Source organism: Cynocephalus volans, chromosome 3, assembly GCF_027409185.1.
Source record: "Cynocephalus volans isolate mCynVol1 chromosome 3, mCynVol1.pri, whole genome shotgun sequence".
NCBI lineage: Eukaryota > Metazoa > Chordata > Mammalia > Dermoptera > Cynocephalidae > Cynocephalus > Cynocephalus volans.
In genome coordinates, this window is record NC_084462.1 from 16560486 (window position 1) to 16586218 (window position 25733).

At 54.2% G+C, this 25733-nt stretch overlaps 2 protein-coding genes across 5 annotated transcripts; both read right to left on the reverse strand.

Moving 5' to 3' along the window:
* Positions 1-295: 295 nt before the first annotated feature.
* Positions 296-7906, reverse strand: TMEM184A (transmembrane protein 184A). Its single transcript, XM_063091478.1, has 8 exons — positions 7682-7906; positions 4276-4441; positions 3619-3709; positions 3427-3502; positions 3175-3266; positions 2220-2389; positions 1351-1548; positions 296-666 (listed from the first exon to the last, which is right to left on the reverse strand). The coding sequence occupies exons 1-8, from the start codon at positions 7904-7906 to the stop codon at positions 407-409; spliced, it is 1278 nt and encodes a 425-aa protein (XP_062947548.1). The 3' UTR covers positions 296-406.
* A 12430-nt stretch (positions 7907-20336) lies between these two features.
* PSMG3 (proteasome assembly chaperone 3) lies at positions 20337-22238 on the reverse strand. 4 transcript variants are annotated; one of them, XM_063090207.1, is made up of 3 exons: positions 22103-22238; positions 21461-21710; positions 20337-20860 (listed from the first exon to the last, which is right to left on the reverse strand). In XM_063090207.1, the coding sequence occupies exons 2-3, from the start codon at positions 21674-21676 to the stop codon at positions 20708-20710; spliced, it is 369 nt and encodes a 122-aa protein (XP_062946277.1). In that variant the 5' UTR covers positions 21677-21710; positions 22103-22238; the 3' UTR covers positions 20337-20707. The 4 variants fall into 4 exon arrangements, with proteins under 4 accessions (XP_062946277.1, XP_062946278.1, XP_062946276.1 ...); XM_063090208.1 differs by having other exon boundaries at positions 22097-22238; XM_063090206.1 differs by having other exon boundaries at positions 22044-22238.
* Between the last annotated feature and the right edge of the window lie 3495 nt (positions 22239-25733).

Sequence of the window (25733 nt, forward strand, 5' to 3'; positions counted from 1 at the left end):
TGGGCTGCCCCGCTCCCCCAGCCATCCCTCCCTCAGCTGCCCAGCCTGGGATCTGCCCTTCAGTCTGTCTGTGGAAGGAGGAGCCAACTCCCCTGGGCCCATGCAGCCAAGACCTCAGCAGCCACCTGGAGCTGAGAGCCAGGTGAGCCCAGTGGATTCCCAGCCTTGTCCAGTTTCCTCAGGTGCCTTCTCCTGGGGCTCTGGCCCTGGGCCCCTGGCAGGGCCGAGAGTGCCCTGATCCACGGGCTGGAGGTAGGATGGGACCTGCACTCCATGGGCCTCATAGGTGGCTCTTGGGAGAGGCTTGACCTTTGGCAAGAGGGTTGGTGGGTGGGGAGCCCTGTTTCTTTCCAGAGACCTGGGCAACCTGGGTCCCCAGCCAGGTGGTGGCAACCTCGAGGCCCTCCTATAGGTCCTCTGAAGGGATCAGCATCCTCTTCTCTATGTTCCGGCTCTTCCTGCCCCCACCAGAGCCACCGGCTGTGCTGGGGTGGGGGCTGGGTGAGGGGTGCACACCCTGGCCGGGCCTTGGGGCCTCATGCGTGGCCTGCTGCGTGTAGTGCTGGTAGGCAGGGGAGAAGTTGTGGATGGCATCCTGCACGATGTCTCGGGGACTCATGGTCTCCTTGAGGCCACTGGAGATGCTCTGCATGGGTGCTGTGGGGGCTGGGAGGTAGACAGCACATGGGCTGGGGCTGGGGGGCTTCCTGGACCCCATCATCCACCCATTATAACCCAGCCCCAGGGACACAGCCTCTCAGCCCCACCTCCCTGGTCTACCCTGATGTGTCTGCTCCCCACCGGCCTTGGGCTGCCCAGGGCTGTGGCTCCTGCATGTCCAGGACCCCCAAGATCCCTAAACCCCAGCCCAGCTCCTCCATCTTAGCCCCAACACTGGGGCCTGTCCCTGCCCAGACCCCTGCCAGGGGCCATGTCCCCCTTGAGTTTCTGAGGGGCTCTCAGGGGGGAATGCCTTGGGCTGGCCTGGGGTGAGCCCTTCATACCCTCCACACTGACCAGATGGGGCCAGGCAGCATCAGGGCAGCCACAGGCCATCCCTGCCCAAATGGTCCATTCACTAGGGATGCCAGCCCCAGCCAGTCTCAGCCCCTCCTGTCAGGCTGGTCTCAGAGTCTGGGTGTGGAAACGGGGCACACCCAGCTGGGGGCACCAATGCCCTATCACTGGAGGGATCTTCTGGCCTCTGTCCCAGTCCAGCCTTGTCTCACTCAGAGCTGCAAGCATCTGCCTGCCTGGCTGCCTAGACCCGATGCCGATGAGGGGCCTGTCCAGCGAGTTGACATCCCCGGGCCTCGTGTGTGGATGGATGCCTGGCACGTCGCAGCATACCTGGCGAGTTCTCCTTCTTCTCTGAGTACACCTGGCAGGTGAAGGCGTACCGCAGGGCGATAGAAGCGAACAGCATCTCGATGCAGATGATGAAGTTCTGGTAGCCTGCAGCCAGTGTGCCGGCCCCTACCCTGCTCCCGTCGATGGTCTGGACCTCGGGGATGACCCCACACCTCTCCAGGATGGCCAGCAGCATCCCTGGGGATGGCAACAGCCACTCAGGCCCCCAGCCTTGGATGGGAGGCTGGATGGGCCTGACCCCAGCCAAGGTCCTCACTGAGGCTGGCCTGGGGGATTGGCGGGGGTCTGCAGGGTAGGAAAAGTTTCAGGCCCCCACAGCAGCTCCACTGACCTGCCCTGTGACATCCTGTCCATGCAGTCTCATTCCATGGACAGGGAGCCTGAGGTTCACAGGGGCTGGGCATCTCCAAAGTCAGGGGTCTTGGCATAGGGGATGCCCAGAAGCTCCCCGAGGGCCAACCCTGCTATGTCCAGCCCCAGACCTGGGTCCAACCCCCAGCTCTCACCGTCTGGCAGTTGTGGTCCTCTGCAAATGGGGGCTGCGCGTGCCCACGGCCTGGCCCACGGCCTGGCTGGGAAGAGGACTTAGGAAACATTGGTGTGGCCTCTACCTGCTCCATCTGCACAGCCTATCTTCCCTGACTAAGGGGCCAGATCTGATGAGGGGACCTCCCCACTTTCCCTGTACCCAGGGGCTTTACAGGCTTCAAGCTGATACTGACCTCTGCTACAGCTGGGGAAACTGAGGACACATGGGGACTGGCGGTGGAGATGTGATTTGAACCCAGGTTCTCTGGCCTCCAGCCCCTGCCTCAGCAACCCCACCCACCCCACCCAACCCCACATACCCTGCCAAAAGGACAGAAAGATGACCGCCTTGATGGTGAGAAACTTGAGGATGGGCTCGAAGGGCCGTAGGAGCTCCCTGGTGGCGAAGTAGAAAAGGAACAGGGCGTAGAGGGCCAGGCTGACGGAGACGTTGTAGACCAGGGTCACATAGAGGTAGCCACTGCGGATGCTGAACCAGAAGAGGGGTCGTGGTCAGGACAGGCCCTGCACCCCCTTCTGCCCTCCCTTTGGCTCGGCCCTCCTCCCTGAGCCTGGCAATACTGTTGCCCAGGACCCTCCCTCCAGGGCTGCCAGAGGGGAGCCTCACTGAGTCCCATGCAGGGGTATGGCAAGGATGTGTGGCTGTTCTCCCCACAGAGCCCTCCTGCCCCTCCTCATCTCAGGATACTGTCTCCTTTTCTCGACCCTGACTGCCCTGTCAGAAAGCTGCCCCCTCCCCCAGTCTCCATTCACCTGATCACAGCCCAAAGGAATGGGTACTTCATGTTGTGGACACACAGGCATGTGTCTGTGTTATGTGTGTGCACGTGCATGTGTGAACGTACATGTGTGATGCATGCATGCTCATGGTGCGTGCACGTGTGTGAGCCTGTGTGTGTGGACCCTCCCTGCGCAAGCTGGGGCACTCCCCACCTGCACTCTGCTCAGTTGGCAGGTCAGGGCAGAACCTGGCTCCCTTGGCCCAGGTGCCCTTAAATCCAACCTTTGTCCACCCGGGGAGGGGTTCCACGGCAGGGTGGGGATTGAGGGACCCATTGCCGCCTGGGCCATGCAGCCCTGGGGTCCTCAGCTTGTACGTCATGACAAGGCACAGCTCCTCTCGGTGTTATTAGCCACAGCCTCCCCCTGGCAGTTTCCCATGAGGAGGGGGAGGCCTGGCTTAGCTCTACACTGAACTGCCCTCCTATGGCCCTGTGCCCCGGCTAGGTTCCTGTGCGTACCCCCTGGCCTTACTTGAAGTCTCCGTCATGGTATTTGCCGAATGCCTGCAGGACGATGGTGGTCAAGGCCATGATGGGCTTCACAATGCAGAACTGCAGTGTGGCCTGGGGTGGACAGTGGGAGTGAGGGTGGGTATAGGGCAGGAGGCATGGAGCAGCTGTCAGTGAGCCAGCCCCCAGCCCTTGCCCCAGTGGGTGGGTGGAAGGGAACTGGGGTGGGTGGAAGGGGCTGGGCAGAGGCAGGCGGGGGAAGACCCCCACTCACCTGCTTGCAGAATCGCAGGAACCCGATGGAGTAGGACATGCCCTGCAGGCAGCAGGTGCCATAGAAGCAGCTGGACCTGGGAGTGGGAAGTCCCTGAAACGGGGCTTGGAGGACACGGTCCCCAGTACCAGCCCAGGCTGCTCCATCCTGGGCATGTGGGGTGTTGGGAATGGCTCTGGGTGAGGGACTTACTTGATGGGCTTCCCCCGAATCTCAGCCATGATGGCACTCTCGCCCCCCAGGTACTGGAAACAGAGGCTCAGGAAGCTGTAAATGACAAAGGCTGCGGGCGGGCAAGGGGACAGGTGAGCCCGGTGAGCCACGGGGACCCCGCCCTGCACAAAGGCTCCTGCCAGACCCACACAGAACTCCGAGGTGCCCATTTCATGGGGGACAAGCTGAGGCTCAGGAGGGGCTGTGACTGGCAGGCCTGGAGGTCTGGAGACTGGAGGTCCCTCCACGGGCCTCGCTCAAACTGCTCCAGCTCGGCCCAGCTCTGGGCGCACACCATCCCAGGAGAGGTATAGCCAGTAGCACGTCACAGCTGCAGTGGGCACCCTCTGCCTTCCCCACCCAGGCTCAGGGCAGGCCCACCTGCAGTCCATCCCCACTGAAGGCCTGGGGGTCTTGTATCCAAACCTGCTAGCATCACTGATCTGGCAGCCCCTCCCAACAGGGGCCAGGAACGTAGGGGTACTGTGGGGGGCTAGCCATGGAAGTGTGTGTATGTGTGCAGGCCCCGGGAGTCCCCTCACTTGGCTCCCCCCACCTAACCCAGCTTTGGGCTTCTCTTTCTCTCTCTGTTTCCCTCTCAGACAACGCTGGGTGGCCCAGAGCAGCATCACTCACCTTCGTAGCAGTCCCGCACGGAGTCAAAGTAGACGTAGTACTGGTGGTCTCCCAGGAGGAGGAGGCTGAGCCAGGAGTCGAAGGCGTAGATGGGCACGATGAGGAGCAGCCGAATGATATAGCGCTGCTCATGGGGCACGGTGTAGGAGCGCAGGTGCAGGTATATCTGGTCAGGGGTGGGGAGTGTTAGGGTGCGGCTGGCAGGCCACCTGCCACCCCGCTGCCTTGTGCCAGCTCAGACAAGGCAGTGGAGGGTGGAGGGGTGTGCAGAGTTCTCCCATTGGCAGGCCACCTGTGACCTTATATTTTCTTATATTTTCTAGTTTTCTGCAATGAGCATGCTTATTATAATTAGAGAAAATAAATATTTTTTAATTGTAATCAGATAATATATTTTATATATACTTCATATATATAACTATGTATTAAACATATATTTCTGATTATAGTAGAATTAGATCTATGTTTTTTAAATTTATTTTTTAATTGACAAATAAAAGTTGTGTACATTTATGGTGTACAATATGATTCATTGTGGAATGGCTAAATCAAGTCATTATCCATTATCTCTCATAATTATTTTTTTTGTGGTGAGGACACTTAAAATCTATTCTCTTAGCAATTTTCAAGTATACGTACATTGTTATTTATAGCAGTCACCATGTTGTACAATAGATCTCTTGTTTTTCAGTAAATAACTTCCTTGGGCGTGGATGGATGCCTGTTCTTAGCATACTCTGGCAGGGGGGACACTCATTCATCCATCCATTCATTCATTCATTCATTCATTCATTTATTAAGCAAGAATTTCTTGAGACCTGCTCAGTGTCAGACCCTGGGGAAAGAGAGAGGGACATATCATGACCCTAATGGGACACAGGCAACCTGGAAAGCAGTTTGCTGTCAACATGGGGACAGAAGGAGTATGTATACCCTTTGACCCTTATTAGGAATTTGTCCCTAGGAACAAATCTCTTCAGAAATATAGAAAAAGATTTGTGTACAAGAACGGGACCCCATACATGGTGGTGGGGCAGGGCTAGTGCAACCATACAAAGGGTTGTTAAATATTAAACATCATTAAAATGATGCTCACATATATACCCATACGGGAAAATGCTCTGACAGAATGTGACATCTAAAAATCAGGATGAGGGCTGGCCGGTTAGCTCCTTTGGTTAGAGTGTGGTATTACAGTACCGAGGTCAATGGTTCAGATCCCTGTCCCAGCCAACTGCCAAAAAAAAAAAACCAGGATGACAAACCAAGAAGGAAGTAGGATCTCAAATATGTTAAAAATGCCTGGTAAAAAATGAAAGGAAATACACCACTATCTTATCCCCGGGTAGTAAGAAAATATGGGTGATTATAATTTTTGTCTTTAAACCTTTCTAGATTGTCTATGTTTTCTACAAGGACATGGCAAAACAACAACTGGGTCTTTACGAGGAAGAGGAGCTGGGGAGCTGGGCACACAGGTAGCTGGCTGTGGGCCATGTACGAGGGGTGCTGTGGGAAAGGATTCCTGGAGGAGGTGCCATGAGTGGAAGTAGGCGCAGGACATGATGCAGAGGCAGTGGTGTGTGCCGAGAACTCATGCACCCAGCTTCTTAGGGCAGGAAACAGGGGGTGGGAGAGGGCAGGCAGGTTGGCGTCAAGGACAGACTCTTTATCAGTCACACACTCTCCAGCTGGCACAGTGGGAGGGTACGGCATGGTCAGCCATTGGGAGACCTTTCCTGGCACTGGCACTGCCTGGCTGGGTGATCTTGGCAAGCCGCTGTCTTCTCTGGCCTTGGTTTCCCCATCTGTAAAGCCATGGGCTAAAGCACTTCTCTGTCCAGTAGGACTGTAAATGAGCGGAGAGTCTGGGACTCTTCACAAAAGGGTGGGCCTGGTAGTGGGCTTGGGGGTGGAAGATGGGGAATAGGGCCTGAGGCTGCAGTGCAAGGGGGTTCCATGAGCCTTGTCCTGACTGTGTGGACCCTGGAAGCCAGGCTATAGCCACACACACGTAGCTGGTCCCCAGGATTACCGCTCAAATACTGCCTCCTCCAGGAAGTCCTCCCTGATGGCCCCAACAGGAAGGGCCCATTTCTGTACTGCCTCGAGGCTCGGTACTCTGTCTGGCCTTCCCTCACATGTATGGTGTCACCTCATATTCTGGTTGAGGCCACACCTAGATGTGCATCACCCAGCAAGTGGCTGTCACTAAGATCCTGCCTACCGGTCTCCTGCCTGCCCCCTGACCCTGGGCTCACCTGCCAATCCACTTCCCGCCTCAGTGTCAGAGGAACCATCCTAACAGGCAGCTCTGCTCTCAGCTCACCCCCTCAACAGCTGTCTTTGGCTCCCCAGCATCCCCTCCCCCGCCCAGGCTGAAGGTCAAACTCCTTATACTGGCATTCAAGGGTCCTTGGCAAACGCCCCAGCAGGCCAGCGCACGAGCTCCTTCCTCCCATGTTTGCTCACACTGTTCTCCTGGCCAGGGATGTGTTTCTGCCTCTCTGCGTATCTGAGAGTTCTCGGGCCCATCCTGTACCCAGCCCTGCTGCACCCACGCTCGGGCACCACCCCCTGCTTGCCCACTCCTTGACCCTTCCTTGCTGCTGGGCCTGGCTGCTTCTCCATCTGGGGATTGCCCTATCTCCCCACTTGGTGATGGCTCTGAGTGGGGGGCTATGTGTGGCTCAGGGCTTGGGAATGCTGCTTCTCTCCTCTGCTTCTCCCATGAGCCATCCCTCCTAAAGTCCTGTCTCCTGTAGCCAAGCTCCGGCCCTGCTCCCTGCTCCCTGCTACCACCTCCCCATGCTCGCCCCAGCTCGCTGCTCGCCCAGCTCCCTGCTCGCCCCAGCTCCCTGCTCGCCCAGCTCCCTGCTCCTTGCTTCCGGCTCAGCTCACAGCTCCCTACAGAGCAAAGTCCAAGCCCTTGCCAGCTTTCTCCAGGATATTGTGCCTCTGGAGGGAAGAGGCCCTTCTCCCCCTCCCCCTCCAGCTACGTGAGCCTGGGAAAGACTTGGTCTCTCTGAGCCTCAGTCCTCGTTTCTGTGAAACGGGATCATATCTCTGACCTTGATAAGCAGGGTGAGGGGCTGATGAAATAGCCCGGGTGGCACCCGGCCAGCGCTCTGCCCTCTGCCTGGCAGACACCTCCCTATCTTCGGGTGTGGCTCCCACATGCCACGTCCTGGAGAAAGCCCCTGTCCTTTCCCCCTGTGCCCTGGCCTAACACTGCCTTAAGAGCCCCTGGGCACATTCCTCCACTCCAGCCAGGCCTCTGGTGTCTGTACTGAGGGCCATCACTGGAGGTCCCAGATCCCAGCAGCACCTAGTGGGGCCAGGCTGAACTGGGGCCACATCCCATGGAGATTGGGGTCCCCAGGGAAGCTCAGAGGTGGGGGCTTACCTGGTGACAGGTGAGCACCAGGGCTGTCCACACGAAGACACCTGAGATGCCTTGGGCCAGTGTAGTGGTGAGGAAGAGCCGTGGGGCACCCTGGGAGTCGTTCCCCACATGGTCCATCTGCGGCCCGGTGGGCACCACGGTCATGGCTGGCGAGGGGCTGGACTGTGGCCAGGTCACTAACAGGGGGATGCTGGCTGTTCCCAGGAGCCCTGAGGCATTATTCATCTGCGGATGGGAAGAGTGCAGGGCAGAGGTGCAGGCTCAGGCAGCAGGAAGCAGCCCAGCGAGGGGAGGGAGATGGAGTGAGGACGGGGGCTGAGGCTGAGCCAGGGATGCCGGGAGTGGGCTCTGCCATGCCATGCCCACCACAGAGCTTCCGACCTGGCATGGCTGGGAGGCAAATCTCTGCCTGGCCATTGTCCCTGGTAGACCTTCCCTGGCACTCCTGGGCCTGCCCTGGGCATAGGGGCATCCCGGGATGAGGGCCTGCCTATGGTCACCACTCCCCTCGTGGGAATTTTGGTCTGACCATCACACCCATTGCCTGACCCTGAGCAGCCCTCAGTGCCCTCAATGCTCAGGACCAGCCCCAAGGCCCGGCTCCCTCCCTGCCTGGGGCTTAGCCTCCTGGGCTCAGATATCAGCTACCTATGGCCTGGGGAGGTCCCCACCTCAGTTTCTCCTCTGTAAAACAAACTTCCACCTCTTGCCATGAGCTTGCGGGAAGCCTGCTTTGTAGGGGCCCAAGATTATCTTCCAGCCAGGTCTGAGAGAGTTGGGGGAGCCCTTCTTGTCCTGCCTGCCCAAGGGGTCTGGGGGGAAGGCCCAGATAGACACTGGCTGCAGCAGCAGATTGGGGGGCAAGGGAGTGCAGCCCGCCCACCATGCTGGCCCCTGCCCAGTACTCACTGGTTCCCTGGGATCTGCTTGACCCCGTCTGGGTGTCCAGCTTTACCATGGGTCCCTTGACCACCCTGTGCCTGTTCTTTAACCCTGGATGTCTGCTCTTCAGTCTCATGCCAAACTGCTGGGGTACTGGGTACATCCCTTTTCCCATGCAGGCAGCCCTGTCTGCCTCCTCGCCTCCCTCTGGCCACAGTCACAGGGCCCAGTACTTACCTCTGTGGGCAGGAAGCTCCTTAGCCTAGCTCTGGGAGGCCCTGCCTCCGGGGGAGCCTGGCTGGTCGTTCATGTGGCCACGTGGCCCCCTCTGGCGACCCCACTGGGGATGGGGCAAGACCACTATCTGGAGGGCTGTACCAGGCCCAAGCAGCCACCACCTCACCTGCCCAGTGGCCCACCTGAGCTCCAGGCTGCAGGGAGAGGCCAAGGAGTGGGGAAGGTGAGGGGGGCGGAGCAGAGGCCTGTCCCCTCCCCTGTCGACACTCTATCCCTCCCGGTTGTTTGCTCAGCGGCAGCTGGCTCCCAGGAACCTGCTGGCCGCCAGGTGCCATTATCTGCCTGCTCCAGATGGCCAGGAAGCTGCTGCCTGCAGGGACAGGTGGGAGGGGGCTGTGGTGGGCCAAGGTGGGCCATGCCGGGCTGGAGAGGAGAGAATGGGAGCTAACAGGTACAGGGTTTCTTTTGGGGATGATGAAAAAGTTGTGGAACTAGATAGAGGTGGTGGCTGCATAACATTGTGGATTACTTACTGCCACTAAAGTGTTCACTTAAAAATGGGTAAATTTATGTTATGTGAATTTCAATTGAATTTAAAAAATACACCGGGCCCCAAGAGGTGTGTTGGAAATGTTTCTTTTTTTGAGGGGGGCAGGGAGAAAGTGACAGACTGGGCCTAGTTGGGGTCTGGCAGTGGGGCTGGAGGGGCCTGACTCACCCTGCCCATGGTAACCCCAATACCAGAGGCCCCTGAAGAGGGGCTCGGCCGACCCTGGCTCTGGGAGGGGGAGTTAGGGGGCCATCAGCCCATCTCTCAGCCCTGTTCTGGTTACACAAGGGTTCGTGCTGCCGTAGGCGCCGTTACGAAATGCCTGTTCTGTGCCTGTAAGGGGCCACACATTTCCCGTCCTTTGTGCCACCCGACCCTCCCAGCAGCCATGGGCAAACAGAGGTCAAGGCCAGAATTACTGGAACTATTGTTTCTCTTTTAAAGATCAGGACCAGGGTTCATGGGGCTCATCAAGGTATTCTACACCCCCAGGGCTGAGGCCCATCACCCCCGGGAACACCCCTCCACCCACACCCTGCCTGCACCTGACCTCCCGGCTGTGTTGGCCCTGGACCCACACGCTCCTGCACCCCAGGCCCAGGCCCTACTCTGAGCACTGCCTGCTCCCCTGCCTGGACCTTTGGCACCAACTTTTCCCCTAGGTAACTCTTCATCCCTCAGTCTCAGATGTCACCTTAGAAATGAACACACCCTCTGTCCCATCACCCTCTTTAAATTCATCTGAAAGTCCCGTCCCCCTGTTTGTGCTTGCTGTCTGCCTCCCTCAGCAGGAGCTTCTGGAACCAAATGTTGTGCCCCAGTTTGTACTATGGTGTGGTGAACACATGTCCTGCTGGGTGGGTAGCCCACTGGTGGGGGGCTCCCACCCTGCCCAGGCAGGGGTGGCAGGTGGAGGTCTACAACTTCTGCAGCCAAAGAATCCCTAAGCTTCCCACTGTGGTCCACAGTGCCCCGTGGCCTGCAGAAGCGTCGGCTCAGTGTGTGGAGACAGTACTCTCTGGCCATGGGTGTTGTAACCATCACCATGAATGATTATGAAGGCAAGAACTGGCATTGCCCATAAGTGACAATGGCTCAGGGACTTTGAAGGGTGAAGACTCCAAAGTCAGGACATGGACAGGGCTGGAAGATACCCAGTAATCACTTCATCCAACCCACTCATGCTACAGGTGGGGAAACTGAGGCCCCAGCCCCTTCCTGTTTTGTTTCTAGCCCTCAGCACAAGATGAGGCCTCAGAGTCTTCCCCAGGCCAATGGTGGGAATGACTGGCTGTCCAGCAGGAAGCACTAGAGTTAGATGTCAGAAGGACTTCCCTAGCTAGTCACCAGGGCTAGGCTTCCGGGAGGGCTTTGAGAGGCTTTGGGGAGGCTCAAGGCCTGGACCCTAGATTCAGACCTAATGACTTCCAAAGCACTGCCTTTTCTTCAGAGGCAGATCCCCCTGTGGGAAAAGGCAGCACTTTCTAACAAGGTCAGTTGGCACTGGGAGGGGAGTCCTGGTGATCACCCCAGGCCACAGCTCTGCCAGTGGCAAGTGTGGGTGAGGGGACTTTGGCATCAGCCTGAGCTGGCTCATAGCCTCTGAGGGTCTGTGATTCTTGGGAAGCCCCTTCCGCCAGGGCTGCTCCCTTGCTCTGATGGTGGAGGCCAGGTCCAGGGTCACTTCTGGGTTGTTCCCCAGATGTCATACCCTCGTATGTTCTTGTTTAGGCACTGCCTTCAGGAAGACCTCCAGAGAGCCCAGGCTGTGGCTACCCACTCCAGAACCTCTCGCACACTCTGGGAAACAACTTTGCCTCACGACACAGTACCTCCCCTCCTCCCAGCACTAGGCATTGCAGGCATTTTATAAACCTGGGACTCTTAAAAGGGGCGAGGCCTTCTGCCATCTCCACCTACCATTCTTTCTCTTTCTGACTGGGTCACTCCCAGAGACAGCCTCAGTCCTCAGCCTTTGTCCGGTCCATGGCCGTGGCCACCCTGGTAGGCCCTTTTGCTTCTCTGGGCCTCTGCTCTCTCATTTGCAAAATGAGTCTAGTCCTAGGCCAGCCAAAGCAGGAGTTGGGTAAATGTTGGCCTGCCAGCCCCTCCTCTGGGCCACACACCCCACTTGGCTTGCTTCTGTCTTCCCCACCCAGGCTCTGTCCCCATCCACACATCCAGGCAGGGACCAGCCACTACCAGGCTTCCCACCAGACCCCTGTCCAACAGGCTCCTGTTTACCTAGCAAGACAAACACTTTGGAGTTTTTAGGATTTCCTGGGTGCAAATCCTAGCTCTGCCGTTCCCTGGTTTGTGTCCCTGAGCCCCAGTGTCCCCACTGCAAAATGGGAGCAGTAATGCTTGCCTCGCAGGGCTGCTGAGAGGACACAGTGAGATACAGAACACATGCATACAGCAGGTGCTGAACAATTACTGGCTTCCCTCCCTCACCTGTCCAGTGACCCACCTTCCCAGGAAGTCCCTCCCACCCCCAAGTCCCCTGGGATGGGTCCTGCCCTAACCCATCTCTGAGCAGCTTCTGCACCCTGCTGAGTGTCTGTGGGAAGGCTCTGAGGCTAAGGCCTGGATTGTATTGTCCACCTTCCTCAGGCTCCCAGGCCTGGCCCGATTCTTGGCACATTGAAGGACATCCGGAGTGGGAAAGGGTCCCAGGGAGTGTCCAGTTCTCTGCCTCCCCCAGGAGGGCCCTGGTCCCAAGACCTACAGGGTCTTTTTGGTGGGCCTGGCTGGAACTCAGGCTGTTGACCCCAGACCTCCCCCTCCCCACCCTGGGCCTCCACGTGCCTGACAAATTGCTGGGCGATCGACTTGTTCCAAGACTTTGCCAGTAGCCACTGGAGGAGAAAGGAGCACGCGGGTCTGGCTGGGTACCTAGTGGTTCACACTGTGCAGTGGGCACATGGTCCCCATCCAGAAGATGGATCTGTTAGTCCCAGACTCACAGTGGGCTATTGGGACAGGAGGGAGCCATACTATGTCAAGCTCCAGCACAATGGACAGAGGGTTCTGGGGCCTGGAATCAAGGGTTTCAGGGCCCGGGTCCCCAGGGGACAGGTAAGGGGCCGACTGTTTGGCTGCCTGCCTGTGGGGTGCTCTGGCTGAATGAGGCCTCGCCCCCACCGGTGTCATGGCCCACGCCCACTCAAGAGAGGTGGCAAGACTGGCTGGGCCTGATTTTCCTGACCAAGCCCATTTCAGGATAGACTTGCCTGCCCAGATTCATAGCCGGGCCTCTGATCATTGTTTATTGTGACCAGGAGAGTGACTCCTGGCAGCTCCTGCAAGACCAGGTGCCCAGGGAGCTATGGGAGGCTGGGAGGCTGCCTGGCCAGTCCCAAACCTCCATACCCTTGTCCCTTTGCCTTGGCCCTGGCATGGCTGCCTGCCTTTCAAGCCTGATGCCCATGGCTCCTAGCCTGTTTGCTGGCCCCACATGCCACTGCCAGGGTTCAGGCCGGCCACCATGCCGGCACCCCCTTCTCAGACAGAGGACAAGGTCTTGCTCTACCTTGTCCCCTTCCCAACCCCCAGCCTACTGAACCCAAGTAACCCTCCAAGGCTCCAAAGCCGCTTCCAGCTGTGTGAGAGCTGCCTCCACTGGGCCCAATAATTCAGCGTCCCAGGCTGAGCAGCACCACCTGCCTTGGGAACCGCAGAGGGAATTGGATGGCATGGTGCGTGCCTAGCACCCAGGTTCCCTCAGGCCGGCCCTGCTGGGTCATCTGGTCTCCCCTGGAACCTTCACCTGCTGGGTGCCCAGTGAAGTGGCAGGCAGCATGTGTCACTGAGCATTGTGTCTCAGCTGGCACAATGGCCCTGACTCAACTAACACTCACCACCTGGGGTGTGGGGTAGGGTGACTGGGACAGGGCTCCCTGTGGGCCAAGTAACACACATGGGGGGTGGGGGGCCGAGGGGAAGGGGCAGGGGCTGAGGTGGGGGGTGCCTTCTTTCTCCCCAGCACTACCCTGCAGGTCATGGGAGGACTGGATGACACATCCAGCCTGGCCACCCACCATCCTGGGAGCCTGAGCCTCCTCTTCCCTCCCTCTGGGCCTCCTTCCAGCTCGGGTTTTGGGATTCCCATTTCCCAATCCACGTGGTGCACACTGTGAGAGCATGCAGCACCACCTCCTGGTGGCCAAGATGCTTGCTCCTCACCTGGGACAGGGAGCAGCCTCCAAAGCCAGGAGGAAGAGGGCCCTGGCTGAGACACACTGGGCTGGTGCCCTGGCTCTGGCATGTACAATGTCTGTGACCATGGGCCAACCCTGCGCCAACCTGAGCCTCAGTTTCCACTGGCAATCCTAATCCCAGCATGCCAGCGGTGCAGCAGGCCATCCGCAGTCAGGGTGGGGACTCCACTGGCCTCCCTGTCACCTGCTCTTCTCAGGTGGCTGCAGGCTGCTGTGGCACAAAAGAGCCTGGACCCCCAGGACTCAGGGCTCCAGCTGTCTCGGTCAACCTGGGGCCCTGGGTGCCAGGTGGCAAGGGTGACCTTTTCTCAACTTCCAGCCCTCAGGCTGTGCTTGTCAGTCTCAGACACTAGGGCTGGCTGTCCCAGGGACGTCCTGCCAGAGCCCTGCCCACACCTCCCTGCTCCTGTGCTCACGTCTCTCCCCCACGTCTGCCTGTTGCCTCAGTTCTCAGAGAGAACCTGCCCAGGGCCTGTCTACACCTGTCTTCACCCAAGAGGGAACTACCAGCCCTGAGCATGTACCCGGTGGGGGTACCCTTCCATCTGGAACTGGGGCAGGGGGCGCTGACCTGGGCCTGGACTTGCCAGACTGGCCTGAGACTCCTTTTGGTTAGCAGGTAGCATCCTGGGGCCCAGCAGGGAGCCTGGCCTCTGGGGTAGAGTTGGGACAGGGGAAGGAGTTCCTGTGATTCTCAGAATTTCAAGGAGTGGGTTTTTTCTCCAGGAGCTCCCACCCCACTGGAGTGTGTGGGGCCCTAGTCTGGGCACCACACGTGTACGCACATTAATACCCACACACACGTGACTCACCTCCCTGGTAGCTCTCAGCTGGACTGCAGGGCCCATTGGGCAGGTTTGCTGCTGGCCTCCTGGCCTGAGAGGGTGGCCAAGGGGGTGTCCAGTCCCACAGCACAGCCTCTAGCCTTCTCTTGCTCCCTTCTCACAGTACTAGGGCAGCCAGGGTTGGTCCCAACACTATTGCTCCTGCTGAAGCACTGGCCTCTCCCCAGACCCAGAAAACTCCTCCCAGCCCCACCCCCTGCCCTGCCCTGCCGGCCTTACCTGCCTGGGTGCAGCTGCTCACTGGGCCACACTCTCCATTGTCCCCCTGGACAGATACTGGGTCCAGCCATCGTCCCAAGAATCTGCCTCTCCTTCCTGTCCACAGGGGTATAAAAGCCTGGGCCTCAGAGTATCCCACATCTGGGTGGATCTTATCGTGGCACTGACCAGGTGTGAGCAGGTCACAGTACCTCTCTGGCCCTTGGTGTGAGTGGGGCTGCAATGTCCATTTCGCAGGGTTCAATGGGTGATGCAGCATCTGTCTTCCACTGCCATCCCTCCTATTCTCGCTTCTCCCTTTTCCCATCTTTGATCCCTTCATCCCTAGAGCCCTGTATCAGGGAGGCTGGTGGAGCCACAGGACAAGCATCACCACCAAGTTCTGATCACAGCCCCCCTCACGCCCTCTAACTGGACAGCTGGAACACATGACCCATGCTGAGGGCCTTCCATGGGCCAGGAACCACGGTCCTCCCAGCCCTGGGGTTGGGGGCACAGGATGAGCTCTGGTTTACAAGGGGGAAACTGAGTCTGGGAGGGGCAGGCCCCTAGTTAGTAGGTGGGGGTGCTGTTGATTGAATCCCACTTCTCCACCTTCTGTGGTGGAACCTCGGGGGAAGCTGTTGCACGGCCCCACACCTCAGTCTTCTCATCTGTGACGTGGACTCAGTGATCCTTCTCCTCCCAGCCATTACGGTGGTTGAGGAGCTTAACAAATGGGTAGAGCAGGTGCCGCCCCGAGTCCTGGCTGTGGTTCTGTGAAATTCTGCTTAGGGCCAGTGTTGTTGCATTTCCTCGAAGACTTGTCACTTCCGCTCCTCTTCCTCATCCTCCTCCTTTCTTTCTCCACCCCCCACTTCCTCCTTCCCTTCCAGCTGCCGAGTTTCTCCCAGTACCTCCCTCCCTGTCCTATCTTGTGCCCCACTGGGGCAGTTGTCTTCCATCCCTTCTTGTGCCCAGCATGGGTGGGGCACCTGCCCTAGCCATCTTGCCAGTGAACAACTCTCAGCCTGCAGGCCTGCACAGCTGCACCATGGAGGGGGCTCATGGCTCTGTGCAGCCCCCCATGGGGGGCTTGAGAGGCGCACATGGGAGAAGCTGAGCTCATGGAGAAGACCATCCAATGCTGTCCTCATGCACTGCATCTGGTCATGCCCACCTCACCCTCAGCATTCTGGGGACCCATGAGAGCACAGTCTTCATCAAAATGTCCCTGGACGTGGGCCTATTTCTGAAAACGTCTCCAACCTCCCCGGGGCTCTGGTTGGTGCCTTTGATCTCACTATCTTTCTGGAATTTGAATAATTTTTATTCTCATCCAAGCCATTCTTCACCCCACACGACAGGGTCTATCCCTTTTTTTTCACTGTGATGCCAAACTATAAAACCAAAGTGATAGAGCACCTCTCTGAAGTCATTTTCCACATCATTTAGGTTTCTCTGACTTCCCATCAATCAGCCCTCATTCTGGTCACTTACCCTGGGCTCCTTTTGTGATTTCAAACTTCACTCTTAGGCACTAAACAAAATAGCCAAAGCAGCTTACTCTGCTGGCCCCAAGTGCCAGTTTCATCCCATAGGTCATTTGTCATCATCGGTTCAGGTGGATCCAGGGCTCTGTCAAACCTCTGGATAAGCTGCTTGAGATGATAGCTGAGCACAGCCTCCCTCCCCGACTTTCCCTGACCTCCAAGGCACACATTTGCCCCGGCTCTGAGCTGGGACACATTCCCATGTCCACTTAGGAAAAAGGGAACTTTGGGAGACTCAGCTTTCAGCTCAGCAGAAAACAGTGTTGGAAAATCACACCGTGTTAGTTCAAGGGCATTGCCTTGAAGAGTGAACCTTTTCTGTCATCTGTGCCACAGGGGCTGACAAATTTGCCCAATATTCATTCTTTACATTAGGCTGTAAATTGCAGGAAGCTGTAATTAGAGTGTGATTGCTGGGTAAGCACCACATGTAGCCTTTCCATCTAAAGGAATAACAACTTCCACACAGCAGACGGACCTGCCTGCAGAGACTGCCAGACTTATAGATCTCTTTACTGGAACATGGATCTCTCCTGAACTGTAGCAGCTGGGAGCATAGCACCGTGGGAAGCAAAGGGCCAAGCATCTTTTCACAGGACTTGTATGCCTGATTTATTTATAAGAACAGCAGTAAGGCACTGGCTTCCTGACGAAAGCACTTAGTCTCAGTCTGTATTTTTTAAAAGCTACCAGACAGCTTTGGGCAGCTGTAAATAAGTATGACTTAGAGAACACACTGGGGACCCTGGTTTCAATTATACAAATTTCAGCACCACCTTCAAGGCAGGCAGATACGGGACAGTGTAAAGAACACAGGGGAAAGCTGCATTTACATCCCGGGGCTAGTGCTTATCACCTGGGAGTCTGTGAGCAACTCATCTGATCTTCCTGAGCCCTAATTTTCTCCAGTACCTACCTTTTAAAGGTGGCCACAAGGACTCAATTACATGGTAGAGGTCTGCCAAGCCTGGCTCTTAGGAGGCCCTAAGCAAAGTGTTAAACCAGAACCACAGAAATATGGAGGCAAAACCAACTTTGGCATTTACGAGGATTATTATTTCCTTGACACAGAGTGGCTGCTTAAAAGGAGCTTATGAATGAGAATGACAGAGTCCTGTGACTGGGGAACAGTAGGGACCCATGGGTGCCCTGCCTGGGTTCAACTCCCAGTTCTGCTGCTTAGGAGTGGCTGAGTGACCTCTCTGTGCCTCACCTTCCTCATCTGTAAGCATAGATGGTGTGAGTAGCTGCCTTGCGGGTGGTCGTAAGGATTAAACAGGTCACTGCGCATGTGAAGTGTTGACCACATGGCCTGGTCACAGCACTAAGCCGTGTGAACTAGTTCTACTGTTACCCTTTTAGGGACTGTATTAGTTAGTTTCTATTGCTTATAACAAAATACTTGGAACTGGGTGATTTGTAAGAAATCAAAATTTATTGCTTAATTTCAGAGGCTGGGAAGTCCAAAGTCCAGGGAACACATCTGGTGAGGGTCTTCCTTGCTGGTGGCTTCAGCGACACAAGGTATCACATTGTGAGATGATGGAAGCACAGAGAGACTCTCAGATCCTCTCCTCTTAATGCCCTCAAAAGCATACCCATAGGGCCGGCCCATGTCTCACTTGGGAGAGCATGGTGCTGACAACACCAAGTCAAGGGATAAGATCCCTCTACCGGTCATCTTAAAAAAAAAAAAAAAAAAGCACACCCATGACCCCCATTATTAATCCATTCACTATGGCATGGTCCTCAGAATCCAATCACCTCTTCAAGGCCCCACCTTTCAATTACCATGATAGGATTTCCCACTCTCAAGTTACAATGGGGATTAAGCTTCAGTGACTTTGGGAGGCCATTCAATCCACAGCAGGGACCAAATCAGGAAATCAAAAGCTTCAAACCTGAATTTAGATGCAGATTTGAGACCTATCCATGCTTCAGTCTCCCCACTTGTTAAATGACAGAAGCTGTGGCTCCTCAGACAAAAACATGTGATCTCCACATAAGTGCAAATCATTGCAGGCTAACATTGAATGAAGAGGCTTTTGCCTGACTGCCTGCTCTAAAACATGAATCTGATAATGCCGTGCCCTTGCTCCTTGGTCAAGTTCTGAAGTTCTCTGAGGTCTTGTTTTTCCCCCAACCCCTGCCCAGCCCAACCCCAACAGGCTTCCCTTATTCCAGCAGTGACGTTGAGCCCACACCTATCACCTGCTGGGATCCTCACTTGTGTGTGGACAGTCCTTTCCCTTCCCCTTCTGTAGTTGACTCCTTTGTGGCCTTTATTTTTTTATTTTTTTAAAAGATGACTGGTAAGGGGATCTTAACCCTTGGCTTGGTGTTGTCAGCACCACGCTCACCCAATGAGCTAATCGGCCATCCGTATATGGGATCCGAATCCATGGCCTTGGTGTTATCAGCACCACACTCTCCCGAGTGAGCCACAGGCGCCTGGCCCCTTTGTAGCCTTTAAAACTTGTGCTGGTCCAGGTTCTCCAAGAGGCTGGCGCCAACGGGATTAAATGTGTAGAATTTTATCAGAAGAAATGCCTGTGTGAAAGGAAGTGGGGAAGGAACTAGAGAAAGTCGAGGTAGATGTCAGACTGTGATGCAAGCCTATCTGGGGGACAGAAAGAAGACTGGTGGAAGCCGTGGGCTGGAAAGGCTGTGGTCTAGGGCAGTTTGGATAAAACTGTATGGGAGTCCTGTCTGCCAGGGTTTCCCTTAGGACCCCAGGTGTTCCCACTGCACATAGGCATTGGTGGGGAGCAATTGGGGATAGCAGGCCCTTGGTCACTCACGCTCCCTGCAGTAGGCGCCTGTGAGGTGCATTTTCCTCAAGCACCAGTGCCTCCTCTGAGAAGTCTGGCAGGATCCCACATCTGACTCCCTAGCTCTCCTTCTCCAAGGTTGCCTTGGTCATTCTGCAGTTGGTCTTTGCCTACAGCTTTACCCAACCATCCTTGGAGAAGATTATGGCTAAGGGTGACCCAGTGGGTCACACAGTAGTAGGCATACAGCAGGCACTCAATGTGCAGAAGGAATGAGCCCCTGAAAACAATCAGTTTTCTTCTGTTCCATCTTCAGCAAACTCACTTTCTAAACTCTTTGTAAACCGGAGCAGCGGTTTGAAATAGATTTTCCTATCACCTGTACTAGAGAAAGGCTTCTAAAATCAAGAAAATTGCAGGAATTCAGAAGCCATTGGTTTAGAGAAAAAAACAAGTGAAATATTCATTTCCAATTTCATAAACACATGGATGCCACCTAAGATGTTTCTTTATATGTATTCAAAGAGGTAAATCCTCAATGTCCTGGAAGGGCATCCTGGGTGCTCACTCTGTTTCTAGAATCCTATTTGGTTTCTGCTTCAAGACCTTGTCACCTAACTCAACTCTCCAGTTGCCTCTATTTTCTAATGACAGACTGTAAGAGAGGCAAATGGTACAAATATTTAACCTTCTGGCTTTGGAACTCCCAACTCTGGTATGATCAGCAAGGCTTTCCTCGCTGCAGGTGGAGGGCAGACCAGGGAGAGCTCAAGTGGGTCCCATGTTGCCATGTGTCAGAGGCATAAATGTCACCCTAAAGCCAATGTCTCACTCTATGCTCCTGCCAATCCTTGCACTTGTTTCCTGGGAATATTTCTAAAGGACACATCTGACCTGACCTGAAACCCTTCAAGCTCCTTACTGAGCCCAGCACAGAAGGCCTTCCACTGCCCATCCCCCATCACTGGGTACTTCACATCCAGTCATGCCCCCAAGCACCCCCACAAGAGACCCACCTGCAGTGTCCTGCCCTTGCTGTGCTTTTCATACCTCCTGATCCTTGCACATGCTGATCCTATGCCAGAAAAACCTCACCACACAAGTTCAGTGGCTCCTGAGGCTAGGGTCTGTGTCTCCAGCCCCACCACAGTGACTGGCACAAAGCAAGACAGTAAGAAGTGTTGCTTGAATGGAAGCTGATAGCCATCCAGCTAACCAAGCATGCTCAAAGAAGAGTCACAGGAACAGGAGCAAGATAATGGTGCACTGAACCCATTGCCAGAATTCACCTCATCCCTATCAATTACAGACTCTGCTTTCTCCCACGTAAAGTACAATAAATTAAACTTATGCTGTGTGACTGAAGTTTCTCAGTATTGCTAAGAAGGATGATGAAGTATTTTGAGATACACACTTATTTTTAATAAAAAAAATTTCCTCCTACAGTTGATACTGTACATGAAGGGCCATGAATCATGCCTGCTGGTTCATTCTTTCAATTCTCAAATATATGCAACTCTTGACCCCAGTGAGAACCACTCACGACTCCTCCAAGACACAGTCCACTTTTTCCCTCTACCCATGGATGGTATCAGTAACCAGAGTAACAGTCTGCCTGAGACATGAATATTTTTTTCTGGGTTCCAGGGTTAAAAAGCCAGAGAAAATTCCTCCTTCTGACTGTGACGGAAAGAAGGGTCTTCGAGTCCCTGAGAGGCTGTCTGGATTTCCACCTGGTTCTATAAACAGCATGTGGCAGTCAACTTCAGATCACCACACCTGGCACACCCGGATCACCTCCTTCAAGGCCTTCACCCCCTCCATGCTTCTGTCTTTCACTGCCATGGCTAGGAGGACTGCTCTGTTTCCGGCTTCTTGAGACACAAATGCTACCAGGTTCTTTGCAATGACGTGGATGAGAGGCTGGTAAAGGGACGGGGAGAAAACCATTTTAACTGCAAGAAACCTGTTTTTTTCCCCTAAATGCTTTAGGAACCCAGACAGGTTTCCTATATTACCATTAAATTACCACTCGATAGGTTCAATGCAACAGTGATTCAGAGTTCAATGAGACACTCAGAACACTCCGGTCATAAACAAACTGCTGAAGAGGCACCATTACATTTATTTTCTTAGTGCCTTCTGCTTCTGGCTATCTCTGATCTGGAAGGACTCATGAAAGACAAGCCTGGGAGGGGAACTCTGTCAAACTTCACAGATGATCTTTCCAGAACAGAGCATGGACAGCTATTCATTAACCTAATGTATCGTGACAGGGTCAAACTGAGGTGGAGGCCCACATTACAGAATCAATACTTCCACTTGTCTGCTGGATAAAATGATGTCGGGCTGGGAAAAGCAACCACCCAAGGCAGGCGGGATACCCTCAGACCACAAAAGCCCTGGAAGATCCTGCCACTGCCAGGGGACTTGCCTGCCAGATGCTCCACCTCCTTATTGACAAATCACAGCCAAGGATGAGGTTTCCTTTCCACCCTGGAGATCTCTTCCCAACCACTTTACCTCATCCTGCCCCAGAAGGACTTTCGTGGTGAGCACAGGTTTGCTGATGTCGCTGGCCACGTTGCTGGGCTCCAGGGAGACCAAGGTACCCATCTTCCCGAACTGGGTCACCACCACCAGAATGTGACTGCTGAAGGCTGTGCAGACCACCTGGGTGGGGACCCCACACACCACTTCAGTTTTCTGTTTCGATGTCACTAATGGTTTGCTTTCCATGGCTGAGTCTCCTGAATGGCAGCTTTACTTCAGGCTAAGAAGAAAGAAAGAAAAAAAAAAAAAAGGAGTCAATCAGTGTCAGATACACCTTGGGACTCTGACATAATATCAATGACATTAAAGCAGAAAGACAACTAGGCCCATCCAAAAGCGAGTGTCTGCCCGCCCACAGAGACTTCGCCGGAACTTTCCGGACTCAGTGGCTGCCTCGTACAGACAGGCCAGGCCGAGAGGGCGGAACGTTTCCTAGGAGAGCGGTACTTCCCGCCCCCGCGGAGCCCCCGCCGCTCTGCTCGCCGGTCCTAAGCGCACTCACTGAGGGTCGGGAGCGGCGGCCGCGACCCCCGCCCGGCCCGCGTCTGCCCACCCACGCTTGCTTCAGCCCGGCTTGAAGAAGCCGCTGGTCCTAGGTGAACGAACCCGCACCCGCCAAGTATGAGGGAGCCTCAAACACGCAGGGCCGAGAGAGGTCGGACCACGAGGGTGTCGCACGCTCCGCCCCAAGAGCCCCGCGCGACTCCCGCGCCCTCGGATGCCGGAGCCGCCACGCTCACCGGCGGCGCGCCCGGAAATGGCTCTGAGTGAGCGACACGGCCCCGCCCACCCGCCGGAAGTGCAGCCCGCGGGGCTTCGGTCTGGGCCGTGGGGCGTGCGGTGCTCAGCGGCTCGGCGTGTGTGTGCCCCGGAGCCCCTGAGGGCGCCAGAAGCCGGGCCCAACCCCCAGGCCTCGGCCCCTCGGCCTTCAGCAAGGGGACCTTCGGCTTATCCAGAAGGGGGTCCTCGGGCCCCTCGCTGATGGAGACGCTGTCCCTCCGTGTCTCGGGGCCAGCGCAGGCAGGTCTCGTGACAAAGAGCCTTTAACACGTGGGGTGATCTGGGGGCTCTGCCCTCGAAAACCCTAGGAATAATAATGACAATAATAGTAATGTTATAGGGCACGCAGGTCCGGCTGCCCGCCCCCTTTCAAAAGCACACCTCTCAAAAGTCAGATGTTGGTGAAGATGGAAGTCAGCTTTTATTCGAGAATGCCGGTGACCTGAGGAGAGATGCTGGGCTAACCCACCTCTCTGGTAAACCTGAAGGAGAATGGCCAGACTAAGGCCATCTCCAAGGTTCAGATTTACTGACGGGTTTTTAAAGAGGGGGTTGAGGGAGTGGAACGTGGGGAATGAAAAGCAGGAGGGAGGGGCATGTGCAAAGGACCAGAATCAAATTCTCGCCAAGGCTCTGTCTGATTTCTGCTCCCATCCTTGCTGTTATCTCAGTGTCAGGGTAGTATGTGTCTTGTGGCAAGTAGCACCTTCAGGCTGGCTGGAAAACAACTCCACATTTACATAAATCATGTCTATCTTGCCCCATAACGAAGGTTCAAGATATCAGATAACCACAGGGAAAAGAGGGAACTCAGAGAAATGCATGTCAAGGTAAAAACTATGTCTTTTTAAAATTTGCCTAGGGCCCATGCGGCTTTAGGTCCCAGCATGGCTTCAATCCTGCTCACTCCAACAATAATAAATAGCAAACACTTATTTGGCACTTAGTGGGTGTGCCAGGCATTATTCTAGGTGCTTTATATAAAGTAACTCATTTAATCTTAACACCATTAAGTAGAAACGTTGTTATCCCCATTTTGCAGACAGGATGTTCAAATTCAGAGGACTGGCCCAAGGTCATTCAGCTGGTAGTGCTGAGTCTGGGCTTCAAACCCTTACCCTAGGCACTGCTCAGTGACATGAGGCCCAGGCAAAGGGAAGAGGAGGCCAGTCCCACACTATAACAGGATGACTTCTGGTTCCTCCCAGGCAGCCCGGAAAGCCCCATACGGCTTATCTGCCAGTTCTCCTAGCTGGAAATTTTATTGTCGGAGTGAGGGAGTCTTGGGCAGATGATGAGAGTAGTCTGACCCTTGAGACCCTCCTTTTGGGGATTAACACCCATTCAGAACTCCACACTCAGAAGCCTTTTTGTCCAGTTTCCTGGCAGCCCTGTCAAGGTTGCATTTTCTTTCTACACCCCTGAAGCCCTCAGGAAGCCTTAGCATGCCTAATATCTTTACTCCCTGTTCCCATGATTTAGTGATTCCTTATCCAATCTGAGTCAAGTCAAATGAAGCATGCTCCTTCCAAAATGATTTCTAGTGGCGTGAAATAAAAGGCATGCATACAAAACATGATCAAAATAGACATAAATCAAGAGGAAATTCATTTCTGAGCATTCTTGCAGCTGTACACAAAGGGAAAGATAATGAGTGTCATAGTGTAATACTCAAAAAGCAGGAAGCATATCAATTTCTCAGGAAAGTCTTAAGTTTTTGATGGTTCTAAATTTAAACACACATCCACCCACACATACCCCCCAAACAAACTGCCAGTGTATTGCTTTGCCTTGTGAAATCTTCAACAGGTTCACTCACTTTTATTTACCTATTTGTGCACTCTCTCTGTAGGCAAATAGACACAAGAAATTCACCCCCCCCTACAAAAAAAAACCTTCTGAAATAATCTTATCCCTTTTATAAAAGGGATGTTGAAGAAGATGGACAAGATTTTGATGACACAGTTATGCAAAAACGTAAGGGATTGTCGTTTGGCCTTTTTGGGTCTAGACCTATGATAAAGAAAGATCAAGTATGAAGGAAATGAGAGGCAAAGATTGTTCCAGGTTGAGGTGGTGTCATCCAGGGAGGGGACTTCCTGGTGATAGAACTTATACACTTAGAAGAATGGAGGAGGATCTCATTGCCTGCCGTGGGCTGTTCTCCAGTGCGAGGGGATAATTGGACTGGAAAGAAAGACCCCGTTAGTGAATTCACTTAAAATGGGAATCAAATAATAATAGTGTCAATGGTGGGGCAAAAGAAGTTACCTTGAAAAATGAAAAAAAAAAAAAAAAAAGGAAAATATCTTGAATTTGTCTTATATTCAAGAATTTTAGGTTACGAATGCAATTATGTGTTAATTTGTAGAACCAACAAAATTGATCAAGTGTTTATTTGATAGGGTCATAATTTTTCCAACAAATTGTATGATATCTCAACACATCATCCTTCCTGTTGTGTGTGATTTTCCCAGAACCGTTATACAGAGAATTGGTTTTATGAAAATGTGCAAGGGCGCCATCAATTTTCCCAAGAACCTCTCTTAATCATTTGACATTCAAATGATTTCTTGTTGAAGTGCCACCCAGTCATTATCCTTGGCAGTTTCCTCATTCTTGGTTGCCTGCCTGTCTAGCTTTGCCAGACTCTCCCACACTTGCCAGTGGCTTTGGGCTCCATGTGAGCATCGCCCAATATTACATTCATGGGCTTCCTGAAATCTTGCATCTTTTGAAAAATTTACAGTTTGGCATTGCAATTGATTTCCACTATACTTCGGCAGGTTCACAGCATGATTTCCAGTCCTTTCAATGTGAGTGGGGGAAGATTCTGAGCTATACTGGGAGCAATGTTTCAGTGGAAACCAGTATGTAATGGCCAGTTCAGTAGTGTTATGACAACTTGTGTTACGATGATTTCTATTTTCCTCTGGAACCCCTTAACTGCAGGGACTCAGTTAACTGAATCTTCAGACGATGAGGACTTCGTGGGGCATGACAAGTCTTGAATTGGGTAAAACTTCTGGCTTCAGAATCAACCTCTTTGGCCCTTGCTAACTCTGTGATCTTGGGCAGCTTTCTCTGTCAGCCTCAGTTTCTCAGCTTAAAATTGTGTAGTGCAGGCACTATGGAAAACAGTATGGAGGTTCCTCAAACAACTACAGATAGAACTGCCATATGACCCAGCAATCCCACTGCTGGGTATATACCTAAAGGAACGGAAATCATCACGTCGAAGGGAAACCTACATTCCTGTGTTTATCGCAGCTCTGTTTATAATAGCCAAGAGTTGGAACCAACCTAGATGTCCATCGATGGATGACTGCATAAGGAAAATGTGGCATATATACACCATGGAATACTACTCTGCTGTAAAAAAGAATGAAATTCTGCCATTCTCAGCAACATGGATGAGCTTAGAGAAAATCATATTAAGTGAAATAAGCCAGGCACGGAAAGA